This window comes from Malaclemys terrapin, chromosome 7 (genome assembly GCF_027887155.1).
Source record: "Malaclemys terrapin pileata isolate rMalTer1 chromosome 7, rMalTer1.hap1, whole genome shotgun sequence".
NCBI lineage: Eukaryota > Metazoa > Chordata > Testudines > Emydidae > Malaclemys > Malaclemys terrapin.
The window spans coordinates 62,530,518-62,551,240 of NC_071511.1; the positions used below are offsets into that span (position 1 = coordinate 62,530,518).

A 20,723-nucleotide genomic window follows, 5' to 3' on the forward strand; every position below is an offset into this window, starting at 1 on the left:
CGTAAGAGGGGTGCTGTCTTCTTCCAGAGGGCAGGTGGCATGCTTTTTCTTCATGGCATAGAAGCAGGAGCCGCAATCCACCTCCTGAAGAAGCTGGATACATGATCAGACAAAATCATCCTGCATCCAATGGTCATCAAGGACCCAGAGCTCATCCTGCTTCTCCTGACACTACCTGCAGCAGGATGGATCTGCAGGGTGAGTGTCCAGGCACCTCTCCGGCTCCAAAACCTTCCACTCCAACTGCTCAATCGCCACATCCCTCCTCTGACTGGCCCCCTGATGTAGTCATGACAGAAGAACTAGGGATGTGGGGAAGAGACATGCCACCACCTCTCCTCCCGCCAGGCCAGCCAGAACTTCCAGGAGGCTGTTAAAATGCCGGTAGGCCAGCCCCAGCTGCCCAGGCATCAAATAAACCATCACGGATACCAGATGGTGGTCCAAGAAGGGGACCAACCTGATGCTGGAGGAGTGGGCCCACAAAGAGTTAAAAAGGAAACGTAAATGCGGTCCAGCCACGAGTGGCATGACTGTGTATCCTCCACACAGACACAGGAAAAGGAGGTGGAGTCATCCAGGTGGTGGTTGCTCCAAACATCTATGAGGCCGTAACAATCTCCCTGAGGACATCCACTGTGGCCTAGCACTTCTCTCACGCACATCCAGAGTGCTGTTAAAATTCCCACCCAGGACCAGGCACTTACGAGAATCCAAAGTGCCAAGGAAGGCAGAGCCCACTGATACAACTGCACCTGCTTCGGGATTGGTGATCGGGGCACAGATCAAGTTGACAAGATTGAGGATCAGCCCCTCCATGCATACCCAGAGGTGCAGATGGCACCCTGGCATGACCTCGGCAACCCCCAGGACCTTGGGCCATAGGTCCGGGGAAAACAGGGTGGCCATCCAGCCCAAGAGTGCAGTGAGGTGGCTGAAGTATACCCTCTTCCCTCCCACCCCAGCCGCCAGCTGGCTGAATCTATGTGAGTCTCCTGCAGGAAGATCACAGAGTACCACCCCCACACCCCCCAAAGCGAGGAGAGCACCTAGCATCAGCAGAGAGACACCCTACAGCCTCTTGTATTTGTATTCAGAGATGCAATGGTAGTTGGTTTAATTGGGGGCAGCGGCACCACCTGCACCTGCAACCTGTGCTTGATCCCAAAGGTGTCAGGGAATTGTGGAATCTGTGAGTTCACTGGTAGGCTGCCGAGTGCCACTCCTTGATCCCTTGACCCTCCTGATACGGCCCTTTCACCCTGGAAGAGGAGATTGAAATCCCCCCCACTTCTGGAGAGTGCCTTCCTCCTGGAGCCTCGTGAGTCTTCCAGGAATTGGTAAGCTTTTCCTGTAGCATGGCAGGAGCCGAGAGGTCTCCAGACTTGACTGAGCCCATGGACTCCCAGTCATCCTCCAGCTGGCCCCCACCAACATCTCCACAGCCTTTTGGGCAGGGGAGTTTACCCTTACTTTGATGGTGATGGAATGCCGGCATACCACCACCTTTACCACATTGTCCACCTCGTCCCCAGACAAAGGAGTGAGTGGAGTACAGAAGCTCCTGGTGGAGCGGGGAAGGGAAACAAATACAACCCTTTGGTTAAGTGCCCCTTCTCCATGCATTTATGGAACTCAAACATCTACAAACACAAGATCCCCTCCTCCTTCCTTCTCTCTTGCTTTTCCTTTGCTGCAGAAATTGCTGGCATTGGATCATCCATGATCACAATGGACAGACCCAAGCCTTCCCTGCCCTCAGTGTACAGTAAATTCAACACATCCATTGTTGTGCTCAACCAGGAGGAGCAAGCAAACCCATGAATGATTAGTTGTATCTTTTATTAACCTCAGGGGACAAGGCCTTTTCTGCTTGTCTTTACTTGTCATTCCTTGTGAATCTGCTCCAGTGACCTTCATACTTTCTTCTTCATGCTTTTAAATCCTCGGCTGGCACCCTGCCCGAAGCAAACGGTTGATGGGATTCTGCAACATAAATATACCATGTTAATACAAAAATCTTGATGTCTTGTTTTTTTGTACTTATGCATGTGCCACTCATAGCACACTTAACCGGAATGGTCACTTTGCTGAGATGCCTAACAAGAAACCAACTTATTCTGATAGGAAATGACAATGACTGCTGTTTAACAGAGAGCGCATTAGCAAAAGTTCTGCTTCATAGGGACACAGTCAGCAATGTAAAGGCAGGACCTGAACAGGGAAGGATTGGTCTGTGAGGAGACAGCATGCTTCCACCTCTCCTTGGCAACCCTTTAGTTCTCCACACCCTAAACTCTTTAAAAATCCCCCTAGCCCTTATGAACGCTATTTAACATCTTCATCAATGACTTGGAAGAAAACATAAAATCATGACTGATAACGTTTGCAGATGATACAAAGATTGGGAGAGTGGTAAATAAGGTCACTGATTCAGAGCAATATGGATCACTTGGTAAACTGGCCACAAGCAAATAATGTGCATTTTAATACAGTTAAATGTAAATGTATACATTTGGGAATAAAGAATGTAGGCCATACTTACAGGATGGGGGACCCTATCCTGGGAAGCAGTGACATTGAAAGAGATTTGGAGGTCATGGCAGATAATCAACTGAACATGAGTTCCCAGTGTGACACTGTGGTCAAAAAGCTAATGTGATCCTGAGATGCATAAACAGGGGAATTTCAAGTAAGAGTAGAGAGGTTATTTTATCTCAGTATTTGCCACTGGTGCAACTGCTGCTGTAATACTGTGTCCAGTTCTGGTGCTCATGATTCAAGAAGGATGTTGATAGATTGAAGAGGGTCCATAGAATGATTAAAGAATTACAAAACATGCCTTCTAGAATCATAGGACTGGAAAGGACCTCAAGAGGTCATCTAGTCCAGTCCCCTGCACTCATGGCAGGACTACGTATTATCTAGACCATCCCCAACAGGTATTTGTTTAACTTGCTCTTAAAATCTCCACTGATGGAGATTCCACAACCTCCCCAGGCAATTTATTTCAGTGCTTAACTACCCAGACAGTTAGGATGTTTTTCCTAATGTCCAACCTAAACCTCCCTTGCTGCTATTTACGCCCATTGCTTCTTGTCCTATCCTCAGTGGTTAAGAACAATTTTTCTCTCTCCTCCTTGTAACAACTTTTTATGTACTTGAAAACTGTTATGTCTCCTTATAATGATAAGCTAAATAGATTGAGCTTCTTGAGTGTAACAAAAAGAAGGTTAAGGGGTGACTTGATTACTGTCTACAAGTATCTACATGGGGAGCAAATATTTAATTATGGGCTCTTCAATGTAGCAGCTAAAGATATAATATGATCCAAAGGCTGGAATTTGAAGCTAGACAAATTCAGACTGGAAATAAAGGCATACATTTTCAATGGTGAGAGTAATGAATCATTAGAACAATTTACCAAGGGTCACAATAAATTCTCCATCACTGACAACTTTTAAAGCAAGATTAGATGTTTTTCTAAAAGATCTGCTCTAGGAATTATGGTATTTTGGGGAAGTTCTCTGGCCTGTGACATATAGGAGGTCATGCTAGATGATCACAATGGTCCCTTCTGGCTTTGGAATTTATAAATGATACATTCTGTTCACATTTTGAAGGGTTTTTAACTGATGCAGCGGTGTCTGCCTGCAGAAAACCTGAAACAGCATCTGTGAGGTTTGAATTTCCCTGTTCATCTCATCCAGTCGGTGAGTTATTGTTAGGGATCTGAGTTGACATGTCAACACTTAACTATTTCACTGCCCAAAGGGGGAGGGGGGAGGGGAATATCACATTATGAAGATCTGAACAAGCCACTATGAGTAACAGCTCATTTTGGCCCCATGTATGTTACACCTGGAAGATACTTCCTCTTATTCCTTCCTCCTCCTAAATCAAGGAGCCAAGCCCCAAGAGGCTAGCAAGGCAAGCCTGACCAAGGGGAGTCAAGCCCAGCAGAACACACATGATCATTTTTTGAACATCTGCACAGTTTAATGTGAGCAGTGTCTTATTTTAGCATCTGAAGCAGAAGGACCTTATTTTGTGGGCAGAACTTGGAAAACCACTACTCGCCCCCAATTCAACTTTTTGGTAAAGTGAAGTTTAAGTTATACATTTGTATCTTAAAGGAGACTGAAAAGTCTGGGGCTAGGCCCTGTCTATACAACAAAGTTGCACTGATTTAACTTCATTGGTTTAGAAAGCAATATAGCTAAATGAGTGCAATATCCTTTTGTGGGCTTTGAAATTTTTACTATTATTATGGGTAGGCAAGGCTTGAAGTCTGGGACTGAGGCCTGAGCCAAGTTAGGTAATTTTACAAAAATATTCACCCTGTTTTTCTGGATCAGTGTTAGCCCTTGTGTAAGCAAGTCTCCTGCAGCTAGAGCCATTTTCCCACCATCTCATTTGAACTTTTTTCACCATATTAACGGACAATATGGTAAAAATGTGCCTGGCCAGTAGAGCCTCATCTATGGCCTGGTCTACACTACGAGTTTAAGTCGACTTTAGCAGCGTTAAATTGAATTAAGCCTGGACACGTTCACACGACGAAGCCCTTTCTTTGGACTTAAAGGGCCCATGTCAAGGCTGTATCCCCACTTTGAACTTTAGGGTACAAATGTGGGGGCCTGCATGAAAACTTCTAAGCTTAACTACCAGCTTAGCTCTGGTCCGCTGCCACCATCTCAAAGCTAATTCCCTTCCCTGGGTAGCCTTGAGAAACCTTTCACCAATTCCCTGGTGAATACAGATCCAACCCCCTTGGATCTAAAAACAAGGAAAAATCAATTAGGTTCTTAAAAAGAAGGCTTTTAATTAAAGAAAAAGGTAAAAATCATCTCTGTAAAATCAGGATGGAAAATAACTTTACAGGGTAATCAAACTTAAAGAGCTCAGAGGACCTCCCTCTAGCCTCAGGTTCAAAGCATAGCAAACAAAGATAAACACTTTAGTAAAAGGTACATTTACAAGTTGAGAAAACAAAGTAAAACTAAGATGCCTTGCCTGGCTATTTACTTACAAGTTTGAAATAGGAGAGACTTGTTTAGAAAGATGTGGAGAACCTGGATTGATGTCTGGTCCCTCTCAGTCCCAAGAGCGAACGAACTCCCAAACAAAGAGCACAAACAAAAGCCTTCCTCCCCCCCCCCCCCCCAAAGATTTGAAAGTATCTTGTCCCCTTATTGGTCCTTTGGGTCAGATGCCAGCCAGGTTACCTGAGCTTCTTAACCCTTTACAGGGAAAAGGATTTTGGAGTCTCTGGCCAGGAGGGATTTTATAGTACTGTACACTGGACAGCTGTTACCCTTCCCTTTATAGTTATGACAGCTCTTTAAACCGGTTTCTTTACACCACCTCCGACGAGGGGATTAGCGCTAAAATCGGCCTTTGCGGGTCGGAATTGGGGTAGTGTGGACGGAATTCGATGTTATTGGCCTCCGGGAGGTATCCCACAGTGCTTCATTGTGACCGCTCTGGACAGCACTCTCAACTCAGATGCACTGACCAGGTAGACAGGAAAAGCCCCGCGAACGTTTGAATTTCATTTCCTGTTTGCCCAGCGTGGAGAGCACAGGTGACCACGCAGAGCTCATCAGCACAGGTAACCGTGATGGAGTCTCAGGATCGCAAAAGAGCTCCAGCATGGACAGAACGGGAGGTACGGGATCTGCTCGCCATATGGGGAGATGAATCAGTGCTAGCCGAACTTCGTAGCAGTAAAAGAAATGGCAAAGTATTAGAAAAGGTCTCCAAGGCCATGAAGGACAGAGGCCATAACAGGGACGCACAGCAGTGCCGCATGAAAATTAAGGAGCTACGGCAAGCCTACCACAAAGCCAGAGAAGCAAACGGAAGGTCCGGGGCAGAGCCGCAAACTTGCCGCTTCTACGCAGAGCTGCATGCCATTCTAGTGGGTGCAGCCACCACTACCCCAACCGTGTGCTATGACTCCCTCACTGGAGAAACACACAGGGAAGAGGGTTCGGGGAACGAGGAAGATGAGGATGGAGGTAAAGTAGGTAGCTCACAGCAGCAAGGAAGCGGAGAAACCGGTTTCCCCAACAGCCAGGATATGTGTGTCACCCTGGACCTGGAACCAGTAACCCCCGAACTCACCCAAGACCCTGAGGGCACACAGGGGATCTCTGGTGAGTGTACCTTTGTAAATATTACACATGGTTTAAAAGCAAGCGTGTTTAATGATTAATTTGCCCTGGCAATCGCGGCCAGTACAGCTACTGGAAAAGTCTGTTAACGTGTATGGGGATGGAGCGGAAATCCTCCAGGGACATCTCCAGAAAGTTCTCCTTCATGTACTCCCAAAGCCTTTGCAAAAGGTTTCTGGGGAGGGCTGCCTTATCCCGTCCGCCATGGTAGGACACTTTACCACGCCAGGCCAGTAGTATGTAGTCTGGAATCATTGCATAACAAAGCATTGTAGCGTATGGTCCCGGTGTTTGCTGGCATGCAGACAACATCCATTCCTTATCGCTCTTTGTTATCCTCAGGAGAGTGATATCATTCACGGTCACCTGGTTGAAATGGGGTGATTTTATTAAGGGGACATTCAGAGGTGCCCGTTCCTGCTCTGCTGAACAGAAATGTTCCCCGCTGTTAGCCACGCGGTGGGGGGGAGGGGTGAAGTGATCATCCCAGAGAATTGGGTGTGAGGGGGGAGGGGATTTGTTGGGTTTGTGCTGCATGTTAACCTGGATACCGCAGCCCCTCCTTTTACATTGCAAACCCATTTTAAATGGCCAACCTAATTCATCCTTGATATAGGAAATGAGGGCGCTGCTGTTTGAAACCATTCCCACATGTTAATAAGGTTAAAAAAGCCAAAAGACTGTGGCTTACCATGGCTGCCTGCAAGCCGAAATCTGTTGCCTGGCACTGCGTGAGTGATCTCTCATACGAAACCGGCAGGCCCTCACTATAAGAGGAAAAATGCGACCTTGTAACGAAAGAGTGTACCCATTGTTCTCTAAAATGTGTCTTTTTTAACCACCTCTCCCTTCTCCTCCACCAGCTGCAAATGTTTCTCCTTCACGGAGGCTAGTGAACATTAGAAAGAGAAAACGGAGGACGCAGGACGATATGTTCACGGAGCTCCAGATGTCCTCCCACGCTGATAGAGCACAGCAGAATGCGTGGAGGCAGTCAATGTCAGACATCAGGAAAGCACAAAATGAACGAGAGGAGAGGTGGCAGGCTGAATCGGGGGATGAACAGAGCAAGTTGCAGGCTGAAGATGATAGGTAGCGTCAGCTTGCAGACAGAAGGCAAGAGTCGATGCTCTGGCTGCTGGAGCATCAAACTGATATGGTTGAGCTGCAGGAAAGGCAGCAGGAGCAGAGACCGCCGCTACAGCCCCTGTGTAACCAACAGCCCTCCTCCCCAAGTTCCATAGCCTCCTCACCCAGACGCCCAAGAACACAGTGGGGGGGGCCTCCGGCCACCCAGTCACTCCACCCCAGATGATTGCGCGAGCATCAGAAGGCTCGCCTTCAATAAGAGTTAAAGTTTTAAAATGCAGTGTGTCCTTTTCCTTCCTCCTTCCCCACCCATCCCGGGCTACCTTGGCAATTATCCCCCTAGTTGTGTGATGAATTAATAAAGAATGCATGAATGTGAAATAACAATGACTTTATTGCCTCTGCAAGCGGTGCTCGAAGTGGGGAGGGGAGAGTGGGGTGGTTGGTTTACAGGGAAGTAGAGTGAACTGGGGGGGGGGGCGGGGCAGAGGGTTCATCAAGGAGAAACAAAACAGAAGTTTCACACCGTAGCCTGGCCAGTCACAAAACTCGTTTTCAAAGCTTCTCTGATGCGCACCGCACCCTGCTGTGCTCCTCTAACCGCCCTGATGTCTGGCTGCACGTAATCAGGGGCCAGGCGATTTGCCTCAACCTCCCACCCCGCCATAAATGTCTCCCCCTTACTCTCACAGATATTGTGGAGTGCACAGCAAGCAGCAATAACAATGGGGATATTCTTTTCGCTGAGCCTGAGCGAGTCAGTAAGCTGCGCCAGCGCGCTTTTAAACGTCCAAATGCACATTCCACCACCATTCGGCACTTGCTCAGCCTGTAGTTGAACAGGTCCTGACTCCTGTCCAGGCTGCCTGTGTACGGCTTCATGAGCCATGGCATTAAGGGGTAGGCTGGGTCCCCAAGGATCACGATAGGCATTTCAACATCCCCAACGGTTACTTTCTGGTCCGGGAAGAAAGTCCCTTCCTCTAAGCTTTCGAAACAGAGCAGAGTGCCTGAAGACGCGAGCATCATGTACCTTTCCTGGCCATCCCACGTTGATGTTGGTGAAACATCCCTTGTGATCCACCAGGGCTTGCAGCAGCATTGAAAAGTAGCCCTTGCGGTTTATGTACTCGGTGGCTTGGTGCTCCAGTGCCAAGATAGGGATATGGGTTCCGTCTATGGCCCCCACCACAGTTTGGGAATCCCAATTCAGCAAAACCATCCACTATGGCCTGCACGTTCCCCAGAGTCACTACCCTTTATATCACCAGGTCTTTCATTGCCCTGGCAACTTGGATCACAGCAGCCCCCACAGTAGACTTGCCCACTCCAAATTGATTCCCGACTGACCGGTAGCTGTCTGGTGTTGCAAGCTTCCACAGGGCTATCGCCACTCGCTTCTCAACTGTGAGGGCTGCTCTCATCCTGGTATTCTGGCGCTTCAGGGCAGGGGAAAGCAAGTCACAAAGTTCAATGAAAGTGCCCTTACGCATGCAAAAGTTTCGCAGCCACTGGGAATTGTCCCACACCTGCAGCACGATGCAGTCCCACCAGTCTGTGCTTGTTTCCCGTGCCCAGAATCAGCGTTCCATGGCATGAACCTGCCCCAGTAACACCATGATTTCCACATTGCTGGGGCCTGTGCCTTGTGAGAGGTCTATGTCCATGTCAATTTCCTCATCACTCTCGTCGCCGTGCTGCAATCGCCTCCTCGGCTGGTCCGGGTTTCGCTTTGGCATGTCCTGGCTCTGCATATACTACAGGACAATGCGTGTGGTGTTCATAGTGCTCATAATTGCCGCGATGATCTGAGCGGGCTCCATGATCCCAGTGCTAGCTATGGCGCCTGGTCTGAAAAAAGGTGCAAAACTAGTATCTGACGGACCAGGGGAGGGAGGGCCAAGTGACGACATGGCGTACAGGTACAGGGAATTAAAATCAAGAAAGGTGGCTGTGCATCAGGGAGAAACACAAGCAACTGTCACACAGAATGGTCCCCCCAAAGATTAAACTGAAAACCCTGGGTTTAGCAGGCCGTTGATTTCATGGAGGGAGGGGAAGCAAATGAATACAGAACAAATCTATTTTTTACATCTTAATCTGGCAGCCGACGGTGCAGCATGACTGATAGCCACTGCAGTACGACAACAACGGATATCAATCGTAATATGCCATCTTCTACCAAAAGGCAAGGTGCTGCTGCTGTGTAGCAATGCAGCCCCACGTCTGCCAGCCCCACGTCTGCCAGCCCCCAGATCGCCCTCGACCTCTTCTGGGTGCTTAGCAGACAATACTGGGCGATTGGCAGAAAATAGCATACTACAACTGATAGCCATCATAATCGAGACAGTTGCATGTCTGCCCAGGTGCCCATGATTGACAGCCACTGCAGTACGACAACGATGGTTACCAGTCGTAATATACCATCTTCTACCAAAAGACAAGGGGATGGTGCAATGCAGCCCTACGGCTGCCAGCCCCACGGTTACCAGTCATGCTGCACCGTCTACCGCCAAAAGGCAGTTAGCTGCTGCTGCTGTGTAGCAATGCAGTACCATGTCTGCCAGCACCCAGATGACATATGGTGACGGTGAGCTGAGCTGAGCGGGCTCCATGCTTGCCATGGTATGTTGTCTGCACAGGTAACCCAGGTAAAAAGGCGCGAATCTATTGTCTGCCGGTGCTCTGACGGAGGGCGAGGGGCCTGACGACATGTACCCAGAACCCCCTTCGACACTGTTTTGCATCATTCAGGCATTGGGATCTCAACCCAGAATTCCAATGGGCGGTGGAGATTGCGGGAACTGTGGGATAGCTACCCATAGTGCAATGCTCCGGAAGTCGACGCTAGCCTCGGTACTGTGGACGCGGTCCGCCGACTAGAGCACTTAGAGCATTTTATGTGGGGACACACACAATCGGCTGTATACAACCGATTTCTATAAAACCGGCTTCTATAAATTCGACCTAATTTCGTAGTGTAGACATACCCTATACTAGGGCTCCCACCAGTGCTAACACCAGCTCAGGAGAACTGGTGGGGAAATTTTGTTAAACCTAGATTAGGTTTGAGAGAAAATGCAAATAATAAAATAGCAGAAATTAATCAGGGCTGTCAATTAATCACTGTTAATTCAAGTGATTACCTCAAAACAAATTAACTCGATTAAAAAATTAATTGTGATTAACTGCAGTTTTAATCACACGGTTAAACAATAATAGAATACCAATTTAAATGTATTATAAATAGTTTGGATGTTTTTCTGCATTTTCAAATATATTAATTTCAATTGCACAGAATACAAAATGTACAGTGCTCACTTTATATCTTTATTACAAATATTTGCACTGTAAAAAAGAAAAATAGTATTTTTCAATTCACCTCATACAAGTACTGTAGTACAATCTCTTTATCATGAAAGTACAACTTACAAATTAGATTTTTTTTGTTACATAACTGCATTCAAAAAAACAAAACAATGTAAAACTTTAGCTCCTACAAGTCCACTCAGTCCTACTTCTTGTTCAGCCAATCACTAAGACAAACAAGTTTGTTTACATTTACAGGAGATAATGCTGCCTGCTACTTATTTACAATGTCACTTGAAAGTGAGAACAGGCATTTGCATGGCACTGTTGCAGCCAGCGTTGCAAGGTATTTATCTGCCAAATATGTTAAACATTCTTATGCCCCGTCATGCTTCGACTTGCAAATATTTGTAATAAAAAATAATTATATAAAGTGAGCATTGTATTCTGCATTGTAACTGAAATCAATATATTTGAAAATGTAGAAAAACATCCAAAAATACTCATAATAAATTTAAATTGGTACTCTATTATTGTTTAACAGTGTGATTAAAACGACAATTAATCTTGATTAATTTTTTAAATAGTTTGACAGCCCTACTAACAATACACATAATGAACTTCAGATTTAAATGAAAAGAATACATATATAGGGATAGTTTTGACCCCCATCCTGGCCTCTGTGCATTGCTGCATTAGCATACAAGGACTGTACAGGAACCACAACTGGCTCTACACTGCCCCTTGCAAGTCCTAGTTACACCAGAGGCTGCTCTAACTATACTGATGGCAGTTTCAATCCACAGAGCAGCCCAGAATTTGGAGCCACCTTTGCACAACCTCACCTAACCTGCTGGAGGTGCAGCACACAATCAAATCCACTTGCTTTAACTGGATCCAAATTAAGACTCAAGAGAAGACTGCACCCCTTCCGGGTCCCCCAGGCTGGCTGATTATTTTAAAAAGGTGAATTTGAGGGCATTTCCTTGGGTGAGTGTGTGCTTCTCATTCATTACACTTCTCTGTTACTGCAAAGATTCTCAGTTGTGACTGCAAGAATCAAAGAAATGAATCACTATCAATGCACAAAGCATTCATTTGCTGCTGCCACCTGTTAAGTACAGAAACAGCAGTTTAATCCTAGTAAACTGCAAATAAACACGAAGAATTTGCTTTTTTTCTTCAAACTCTTTGCAAACATCAATTAAAAATCATGTTAACTTTTCAGAAGTGCTAAGCTTTGTGCATAAATGTGTATTTAGAAGGCTCAGCCATCACTTGGGATGAGCACTAAAAGGTATTACTTCGCAATACATCACAAGAGCATCCAAAGGCCCCAGTTAAGGTCACGGCCCTATTGCGTTAGGTACTGCTCCAGCACATATGAAGACCTGATCCCTGCAGAAGGAGTTTACATAAAGGAAAAACAGACCTGGATTTATAGAGCTTTTTCTCCTGCAGTGATGAAATTGGGCCACTCATAGGCTGGGTGGGATTCTCCACGCTCTCACTTGGACAAATTTCCATGGAATCTGCTTGCGACTGCTCGTAAGTCTCCACATTCACATCCATTGGCATGCTCACGTCCAGCTTAGAGGGAGGCTTATTGTGCTTGGTGCTGCTGCAGAAACAAAACCCTCCTTTCAGGAGCTGCCAACTGCCTCCAAGTCAGCTTAGGCTCAAGGGCCCAAGGTCATTTGATCAGGAGGCTACAAAACAAATTAAGTAAAACAGGCTCAGGAGAGTCAGAGGGGGGCTAGCAGAAGGCAGCAAGTGTCCTTGGTCACTCTGGGTGGCCTGTAAAATGTTCAAGCAAGCAGAGAGCCCTGCAGTGCTAGAGGGAAGCTGGCTCACAGGAGGCGCTCTCTTACAAGGGGGTCTGCAGAGTGGAGAGTCAGAACTACTGCATTACAGTACATGGGCTTCACTACAAGCTTCTTTCTTATGCCCATAAAGCATACCTGGATTCATCTGGCTGAGCAGGACCAATGAGTTTCCTTCCTTCCATAGCTTAGGGCGTCATGCTCCAAAGAGATGAATGTTGGTGCCTGATCCATGGCTAAGAAAGACACTTTCTACAATCAGCAGTTCACTTCCTTTCTACGTTCTAAGCCATTCAACTGAAAACTAGTGATAACAGAGTGGGTTTGATTGCCTGAGAGATCACTGGCCATTGCCAGTGTCACTGCTCAGATCAGTCTGTAAGAGCCAATGGCTCTGCCCCACTGTGTGCTTACTAAACTGTTAAGGATAGAGATCACCCTTCATTGCTAAATAAGTCTCCATGGTTCCCCAGCCTTGGAATAGGAATGGCAACATTAGGGGAGAGACGAAAAAGTTGATTAGTGACATCATTGCTTCATGTAAGTGTGTCTGTATCCATACCACTACTACATAACTTCTTACAGCTGCCTGAGAAATGGGCATGCCTATGCATGGGGCCAATCAGGACTTTGCTTCTCCAGCTGTTCATGTAGCACTGAAAGGAATCCTATGTAAGTATCTATAACAGTGTCTCTCTCTCTCCTCTTCCTCCAGACTCAGCTGCACACTCATGGCTGGCTCCTCTCCCTTAATGCTTCCATTGCTCCATGGCCAGGACAGAGAGCCAAGCACCAAACAAAGGAGCATGCCTCTGTTCTGGTCATGTTTTTCAACCAGAATAGAGAGTGCTGCAGAAGAGGTGAGGGATAGGTGTCATCTGGCCGTGGGCAGCACCCTAACCCACAGATAGCGTGAACTGGAAGGGACCTTGCTTGTGCAGGGTCACTGGTACCCTCTGGTTGACTTGCCAGCCTCCTGCACCTGGGATAGGATTCCTGAGCACGTGTTGGGCTCTCCAGGCCCATGCACCCACTCTGGGGATGGATTCCTGCACTTGACACAGCTTGGCAGGCCTTTTCCTGCCACCGCCACCACAATGGAGACTGTTTGCCCTTCAGCCCTGCACTCACTCACCTCCCTGAAGTACACAGGCAGAGAAGGGAACAGAGTGCACCCTTCAGAGAAGAGCAGAGCAGGTGCTGCTGGGATTGCAGCTCAGCTCTCTGTATTTCAGGGAGAGTGCAAGGGAAGCAGGGGGCTGGGCAGAACGGGGAGGACTCATTGGTTCACTGATGAGGAGTGAGCAGATGTCTTTTTAGCACCCCTTTCACTCACGTAATGTGGGTGAGTCATCCCTATTGGAAGGGCCTGAAGGCCAGTATTCCTTGGCTCATGAATTCACATGCTAGGCTCTAACATTTTTGCATTCAGTAAATAGCCTCTTTATATTCCAGAGGCCAGAAATAAACTAGTGCAATTACGGGAAGGGAATGCAGGAGCTCTGGAATCTGACACTAGCTTGTGTAAATATGAAGTGCTACTGACTAAGCCCAGAGAAGCATGAGATTGCTGGATTTTCAGGTGTTCTCTGCTTCTGAGGACCAGTCCCCAGCACACAGAAGGATAAATGCTTGCTTTGTCAGTGTATTTGGCACTTACCTTTTAGCTTTTTTTGGTTTATCAAATCGAAAATCAGAAGGATAAAGATGTACTTTGACTAAGTGATCTTTTCTGTCTTTGCTGCTCTTGAACTTCTCCGCACAGCCTTCTACCAAACACTGATACTAAAAAGCAAGAAGAGGGAAAGGTAATTCTAAAACGTATGCAGTATAAGCAAGATGGGAGTTATTCATACAGCATTTCTCCAAGGCAAGACAAGATGTCTACCTGGCACTTCCACATTGATACACAGTACTAAAGATGTATCATCATCATGTACTGGATCCTCTCTGAAAAGTGATTTAGTCCAATCAAACTATTGGGCTCTACAACTTTTGTTTATGCATGAGAGAAAAGTCATTCCCCCTACCTCAGGAACCACAGTATATTTTATGGCCTGTGTTATTAAGATCATATGATTGTATGGTTCCGTTTAGCCTTAAAAACCTACGAAAGCCAATATAATTCACACATTACAATCTCCAAGTTACATGGGTGCGCTGAGATTGTTTCACAAAATTTGGAACTAGTTCAATTTGTTGGGAAACTACTTCCATCTCTGGTATTAGGAATACATTGTTCGTTTTCTGCCATCCCTTGCACATGGTTTCTTGACTGCATGTGTATGAGGCAAAGTCCAAACTGCTAAGGCCCATCAGGCAAAATCCTGGAGAGTGCAATACTGGCTCCCCAAGTACCTGCACATGGTGGCAGCAGGAAACCTCCTTGATCAAAAATGTGTAGTTTACAGAGGACAGAAGAGAGAAGTATCTGCTGACTGAACTCAGGATGCTTAGATATTAGCAAAATTGGAAGCTAGTGGATAAATGTAAAGTAATGCATATTGGAAAAAATAACCCCAACTATACATACAATATGATGGAGGCTAATTTAGCTACAACTAATCAGGAAAGAGATCTTGGAGTCATCGTGGATAGTTCTGTGAAGACATCCACGCAGTGTGCAGCGGCAGTCAAAAAAGCAAACAGGATGTTAGGAATCATTAAAAAAGGGATAGAGAATAAGACGGAGAATATTTTATTGCCCTTATATAAATCCATGGTACACCCACATCTTGAATACTGCATACAGATGCGGTCTCCTTATCTCAAAAAAGATATACTGGCATTAGAAAAAGTTCAGAAAAGGGCAACTAAAAACGATTAGCGGTTTGGAACGCGTCCCATATGAGGAGAGATTAAAGTGGCTAGGACTTTCAGCTTGGAAAAGAGGAGATTAAGGGGGGATATGATAGAGGTATATAAAATCATGAGTGGTGTGGAGAAAGTGAATAAGGAAAAGTTACAGAGGGTCCTGTGGCACCTTTAAGACTAACAGATGTATTGGAGCATAAGCTTTTGTGGGTGAATGCCTACTTTGTCAGAAAAGTTATTTACTTGTTCCCATAATATAAGAACTAGGGGCCACCAAATGAAATTAATGGGCAGCAGGTTTAAAACAAATAAAAGGAAGTTCTTCTTCACACAGCGCACAGGCAACCTGCGGAATTCCTTGCCTGAGGAGGTTGTGAAGGCTAGGATTATACCAGAGTTTAAAAGAGAACTAGATAAATTCATGGAGGTTAAGTCCATTAATGGCTATTAGCCAGGATGGGTAAGGAATGGTGTCCCTAGCCTCTGTCTGTCAGAGGGTGGAGATGGATGGCAGGAGAGAGATCACTTTATCATTACCTGTTAGGTTCACTCCCTCTAGGGCACCTGGCATTGGCAACTGTCGGTAGACAGGATACTGGGCTGGATGGACTTTTGGTCTGACCCAGTATGGCCGTTCTTATGTTCTTAGTTTGATTAAACCAGTTAACTATTCCAGCTCCACAGATGGGCAAACCGACTACTCCAGCACTGCACATGCAGGACAGAGCCTGTTTGACAAGAGACCCATCTCCCTTGTTTCTTTCCTTTAGGTACTATTATCCTAGGGAGAAGTTAGCTCAAGTCAGACTTACACACTTGTGTTTATCCACTTATTCTCGTTTTTACAATAAGCAAAGGAGAGAGGATGGCTAGTCCTACATGCAGGAGATCTGGGTTCTACTCCTGGCACTGTGTGTGACCATGGGAAAGTCTCTTCCTCTCCGAGAGCCACAGTTTCTCCATTAGAAAAACAAGACTAATACATTCTTAAATCACTGGACATTGAGGCATAAAGCACATGTAGTGCTTAGAGATCCTTGGATAGAAGGCACTAGAGACTGCAAAGAATGTTATTGTTTTCCTTTTGTATGAATCAACTTGTGTCTTGTGCTTGGTCTATAACTAGGACTGTACCAAATACACAGTCCATTTTGGTCAATTTCACAGTCATAGATTTTTAAAAATAGTACATTTTATGATTTCAGCTATTTAAATCTGAAATTTTACAGTGTTGTAATTGTAGGGGTCCTGACCCAAAAATGAGTTGGGGGAGAGGGGGTAGCAAGGTTACTGTGCAGGGGGGTGTTACTAGAATGTTCTCACGTGCTGGAGACACAATGAAATCTTTGCTTGCAACTCACCATATTTTGCTTCTCTGCCATTATCTGGAAGAGAGAGTCATGCCACTCCAGGATGTGAGTATCCAACAGATGCACAGAGGGGAAAGAGCGTTTGCAGAAAGAGCACATGTTCCTGTGCAGTGTGTTGTAGTGATGTTCATAACCTTCTAAGGTATCAAAGACCTGGCAGCACCCAACAATATGACAACAGAATTCTGACACCCTAGAAGGAAGCGATGAAAACATTTGTATTTTTAGTTTATGTCAAGGCCACCCAGAGCATGTGGATCAGTTCTTCTGCATACATCTAAATAAAAATCTTTACATTATGGTAGTTTTCATTAATATCTACTCGACACAGGAGAAGATGAGCACTATTAAACTGGAGACACAGTAGAATTAGTTTGTGAGGATTCTGTAATTATTTGTGGCTCAGATTTGTGATCCTATTTGTGGCTCAAACTCCTTTTACCTAACTCATAGCTAGAACCTCTGGGTCATGCATACAGAGCTGAACTTACGATTAATTATGGAATGAATTAATACTGAGCAGCAGTATGAGGTATGAGCTACTATATTTCAAAATCCCAGTAGATCTCTATGAAATAGCTCACTTTCAGTTTGTTCTCTAGGTAACTTTGAGTTTTTTCTGGGATGACTACTGAATATTTTGAAACTAGATGGAGATCTTGGGCAATGTATTCATTTTGACCAGGTTATTCTCCCTGACCAAACATCTGCATATTTTCCCCTGAACTCCAAATCTTTTTAAACTGACTGAAGTAATGATCTATCATGTAATTTACTCGGATCTTCTAGGTTAGCTGAGATTTAAATTCCCAGGTACCTTTGGGAATGCATTGTCCATTTACACCCATGTTTTCTGAAGGGATGATTTCTCCAGATCTGGCAAAGAGATAACCAACATTTCAGATTTAACATCATTTTAAAGCCAAATGCTTCCTCAAAACCTGAATTTTTTTCAATAACTATAGGAAAGCTTCAGGTTCAATAACTAGCACGTCATCCACCTATAAGGCACTTTGTGATGTCTTCCTTCCTTCTTCTCCGTTTCCATGATTAGTGCAAAAAATAAAGGAGATTGAAAACATCCCTGTCTAGTGTTTGTATAACTCAGACAGATAAGACTCAACTCCAATGACTTATGCTGATGTTTTTGGACTGGTGTAAAGAGAACTATTCCTCTTAAGGAAAGAAGAGCCAAAGTTTATCTGAAGATGCAACAAACAAACAAAAAAACTGTACCATCCATCAAGAGACCTCTCTTTGTCATGAAATAACAAAGGGGAATCAGTTTACTTTGAGCTGGTACTAGGAATGATTGAAAGTACTCCACAACTATTCAACATTTGTTTAGCCTTAATGAATCCACTCCGAGACAGATGTATACAACACTGACAGACAGTATGGACCACAAACTGGTAGTTAGAGAGAGGGTCAAAATTCAATCAAATGCATTTTTGTTAACAGGACCCACAACTGAATTTGTATGAACGACACCACTTACTTGGATCTTTCGGTCACTTCGGTAACATTTGTCAGGATATCTTGGAGATACAAGTGTCTATGTATGTCTCCATCCTGGAACAGGAAATCGTGATTATAGGCATGTTACAGCAATGTGTGTTCAAAAAGCAAATTGGAAATTACTTTTATTCCCAACAAGTAACTCTGTTAAAAAAAAGAGTTAAGAATGAGAATACATGTTATTGTGAACTCGACTCTGGCTCAAGGATAATATATTGATCTAACTTTGCTAAACCCAGCTTATAGACCACGATTAAAAGTGCAACTTGGCATACTCAACAGAGACCCTGGGCCTGTGTACACACATGTACCAGTGTCCTTTACTGTTACTATCACCTGCTTTGTTGCTAACAACCAAGAACATAATTCTAGACACACTCAAGGTCACCGAGACTAACTCATGGGCATAATGTTTGAAAAGGATCACACATCAAAAGGGGATTCTTCTCTAGCTCAAGTGGAAAGGGGCTGTGCTTTTGGAGCAGGAATCAAGAGTTCTCTCTGTGCCATGGCTGAGAAGTTCTAAGTGGCTATATCAGGCAGCACAGCAACAAATATGCTGCTACCATGGACTGCTTTCAGAATTTTTCTTTATAAATAAAATTTAAAAAAGGGGGGGGGGGGCACAGTCCACTGCAGCTTTCAAAGAAGCACAGTCACTTTGAACCATTTTCTTGTAAATCTGTTTCCATACAGCTTCTTTTCTGCCATTATAATCACGTTTATACATCTGCATGCATCATGTTGCCCTAGCTGCATACCAGAGCATTCTGGAATAGACTCAGCATTTCTTCCCACAGTGCCTCACCAGATGATAGAGTGCCCTGACAGACACCACTAAAACAGAACACTACACTTCAGACATCATATCATAGAAAGCTGGGAGGACGGAAGACTGACAAAACTGCTGAATTAGTTACAGCGAGACTGCCATGTTCCAGCCTAGGCAACACATTAAGCTGCCAGTCATGCCATTAACTAGTTACAAACTCAGATAACAGTGAAGAGTCTATAACCAAAGGCAGAGGCCTCACTATCCAGGTGAAAGACAACAAACCCACCCTAGATGGTGGGAAAGGGGAGGGTTGTACCTCCTTCCAATGTGTTGTCCTTGGCCCTGCTAGGGGGCTCTAGTTTTTGTATCTGCTAACAGAAGTCTTATATATTTGATGCCCACTTGTGTGCTTCTCACCCCAACCTGGCCGCTGAAAAGAACTCTCTGTTCCACCCTCACAATGTAGGGCCTTTTAGCTGCTGTGATGAAGAGTGGTGGTGATGGTGGACGATGAATCTGCACAGTTCTGCTCCTGGTCCTAACTGGTTTGGAAGTTTGTCCTCAACCTCTGTGACGAACTCTAGCGCTTGTCTCTACTGCTGCTGCTCGGACATTTCCTGAGAGCTGCACAACAGAGACAGGATTCCTGACCGTCATTGCTACTTACACAGCTCTGAACAGCAGCAGAGGTACTGCAGCCACCTGTTTGCAGACTTAGTCTCACCTCAGTTTGCTTTGCACTAAAAGACATTTTTTGCAACCAAAAGGGCTAGAGCAGTGATTCTCAAACTTTTGTACTGGTGACCCCTTTCACATAGCAAGCCTCTGAGTGCAACCCCCCCTTATGAATTAAAAACACTTTTTAAATATATTTAACACCATTATAAATGCTGGAGACAAAGCAGGATTTGGGCTGGAAGCTGACAGCTCGTGATCCCCCCTGTAATAACCTCACGACCCCCTGAGGGGTCCCAACCCCCCCGTTTGAGAACCCCTGGGCTAGAGACATGAGTATCTACATAAATCTACGTCATGGAGTCTAGCAGAGCGGACACATAGGACCCATGTCCAGGAGCCTGAAGACCCTGGCCATCACAGTGCCCAGCCCATCGGGGATCAGGAAGATTTAACCCACGGCATTCTCCAGCTAGACCACATGAGGGACTCATCCCTGGAGGTTGCTGGGCTGGACTTGCTCCTTTCACCAGTAGGACAAGCTTGCAGCGAGTCTCACAATTTTGGGCAATTTTCCTGTAACCAGAGGTCCTGAGTCACATGACTACATGAAACGCTCCCTTCGTTCAACAGGAGCATAGTGTTAAATCTCCTGATTTGGGGGCAATGGGATTTTGGCACTGGGTCGGAGGAACCCGGGGGGTTGGGGGAAGCGCTGACAACAGAGCTCGCTGCTGTTCGGCCCAGCTGGCGCCGTCGAGCGCACAGGTACCCCCTCCGCTGGGACTGCATTTCCCATCCTGCCCCGCGGGTAGCAGGCCAGAGGCCACGCGAGGGCTGCCGGGAGATGTAGTCGCAGCCGGGGCCCTTACCTCAAAGAACTCGTGCTGGCGATGGAAGCGGAGGCGGCTGGGGGAGAAGCAGAACGGGGCCCGCGGCGGGGTGCGGGGCCGGACGGGCAACAGGGGCCGCTCCACCCGCAGCGAGACGCTGAGCTCCGGCGGCAGCAGCATCCTGTCGAAGTCCCCGCGAACAGGGCGCGCTCAGCGAACCGCCATCTTTTGGGGGCCAGGGGAACGGGAAGATCACTTCCGGGTCGGCGGGTACTTCCAGGTCACATCGGAGTGGGTCGGGTACCGTGAGGTCTGGGAGCGATCCGGGGCTGCGGTTA

General features: G+C 46.0%; 2 protein-coding genes across 2 annotated transcripts in view; one reads left to right on the plus strand and one right to left on the minus strand.

Annotated features, from left to right (window-relative positions):
• Window positions 1-1,823: 1,823 nt before the first annotated feature.
• On the minus strand, window positions 1,824-20,707 carry ZNF511 (zinc finger protein 511). The gene is made up of 6 exons (XM_054034582.1): window positions 20,425-20,707; window positions 18,083-18,156; window positions 16,576-16,777; window positions 14,061-14,185; window positions 12,010-12,198; window positions 1,824-1,986 (listed from the first exon to the last, which is right to left on the minus strand). The coding sequence occupies exons 1-6, from the start codon at window positions 20,563-20,565 to the stop codon at window positions 1,917-1,919; spliced, it is 801 nt and encodes a 266-aa protein (XP_053890557.1). The 5' UTR covers window positions 20,566-20,707; the 3' UTR covers window positions 1,824-1,916.
• Window positions 20,659-20,723, plus strand: part of TUBGCP2 (tubulin gamma complex associated protein 2) — an 89,963-nt gene continuing 89,898 nt past the window's right edge. Inside the window, exon 1 of the mRNA XM_054034580.1 lies at window positions 20,659-20,719. The gene's annotated coding sequence lies outside the window, so the exon portion shown is untranslated. The remainder of the gene's footprint in view (window positions 20,720-20,723) is intronic.

Bases quoted from the DNA above. Each gene is read 5' to 3' on its own strand.
- ZNF511 (XM_054034582.1), bottom strand. From the start codon at position 20,565: ATGCTGCTGCCGCCGGAGCTCAGCGTCTCGCTGCGGGTGGAGCGGCCC. The intron at 18,157-20,424 runs GTAAGGGCCCCG...TTCCTGTTCCAG, and splicing joins GCCAGCACGAGTTCTTTGAG to GATGGAGACATACATAGACA. The intron at 1,987-12,009 runs GTCTGTTTTTCC...TTTATGTTGCAG, and splicing joins AAAAAGCTCTATAAATCCAG to AATCCCATCAACCGTTTGCT.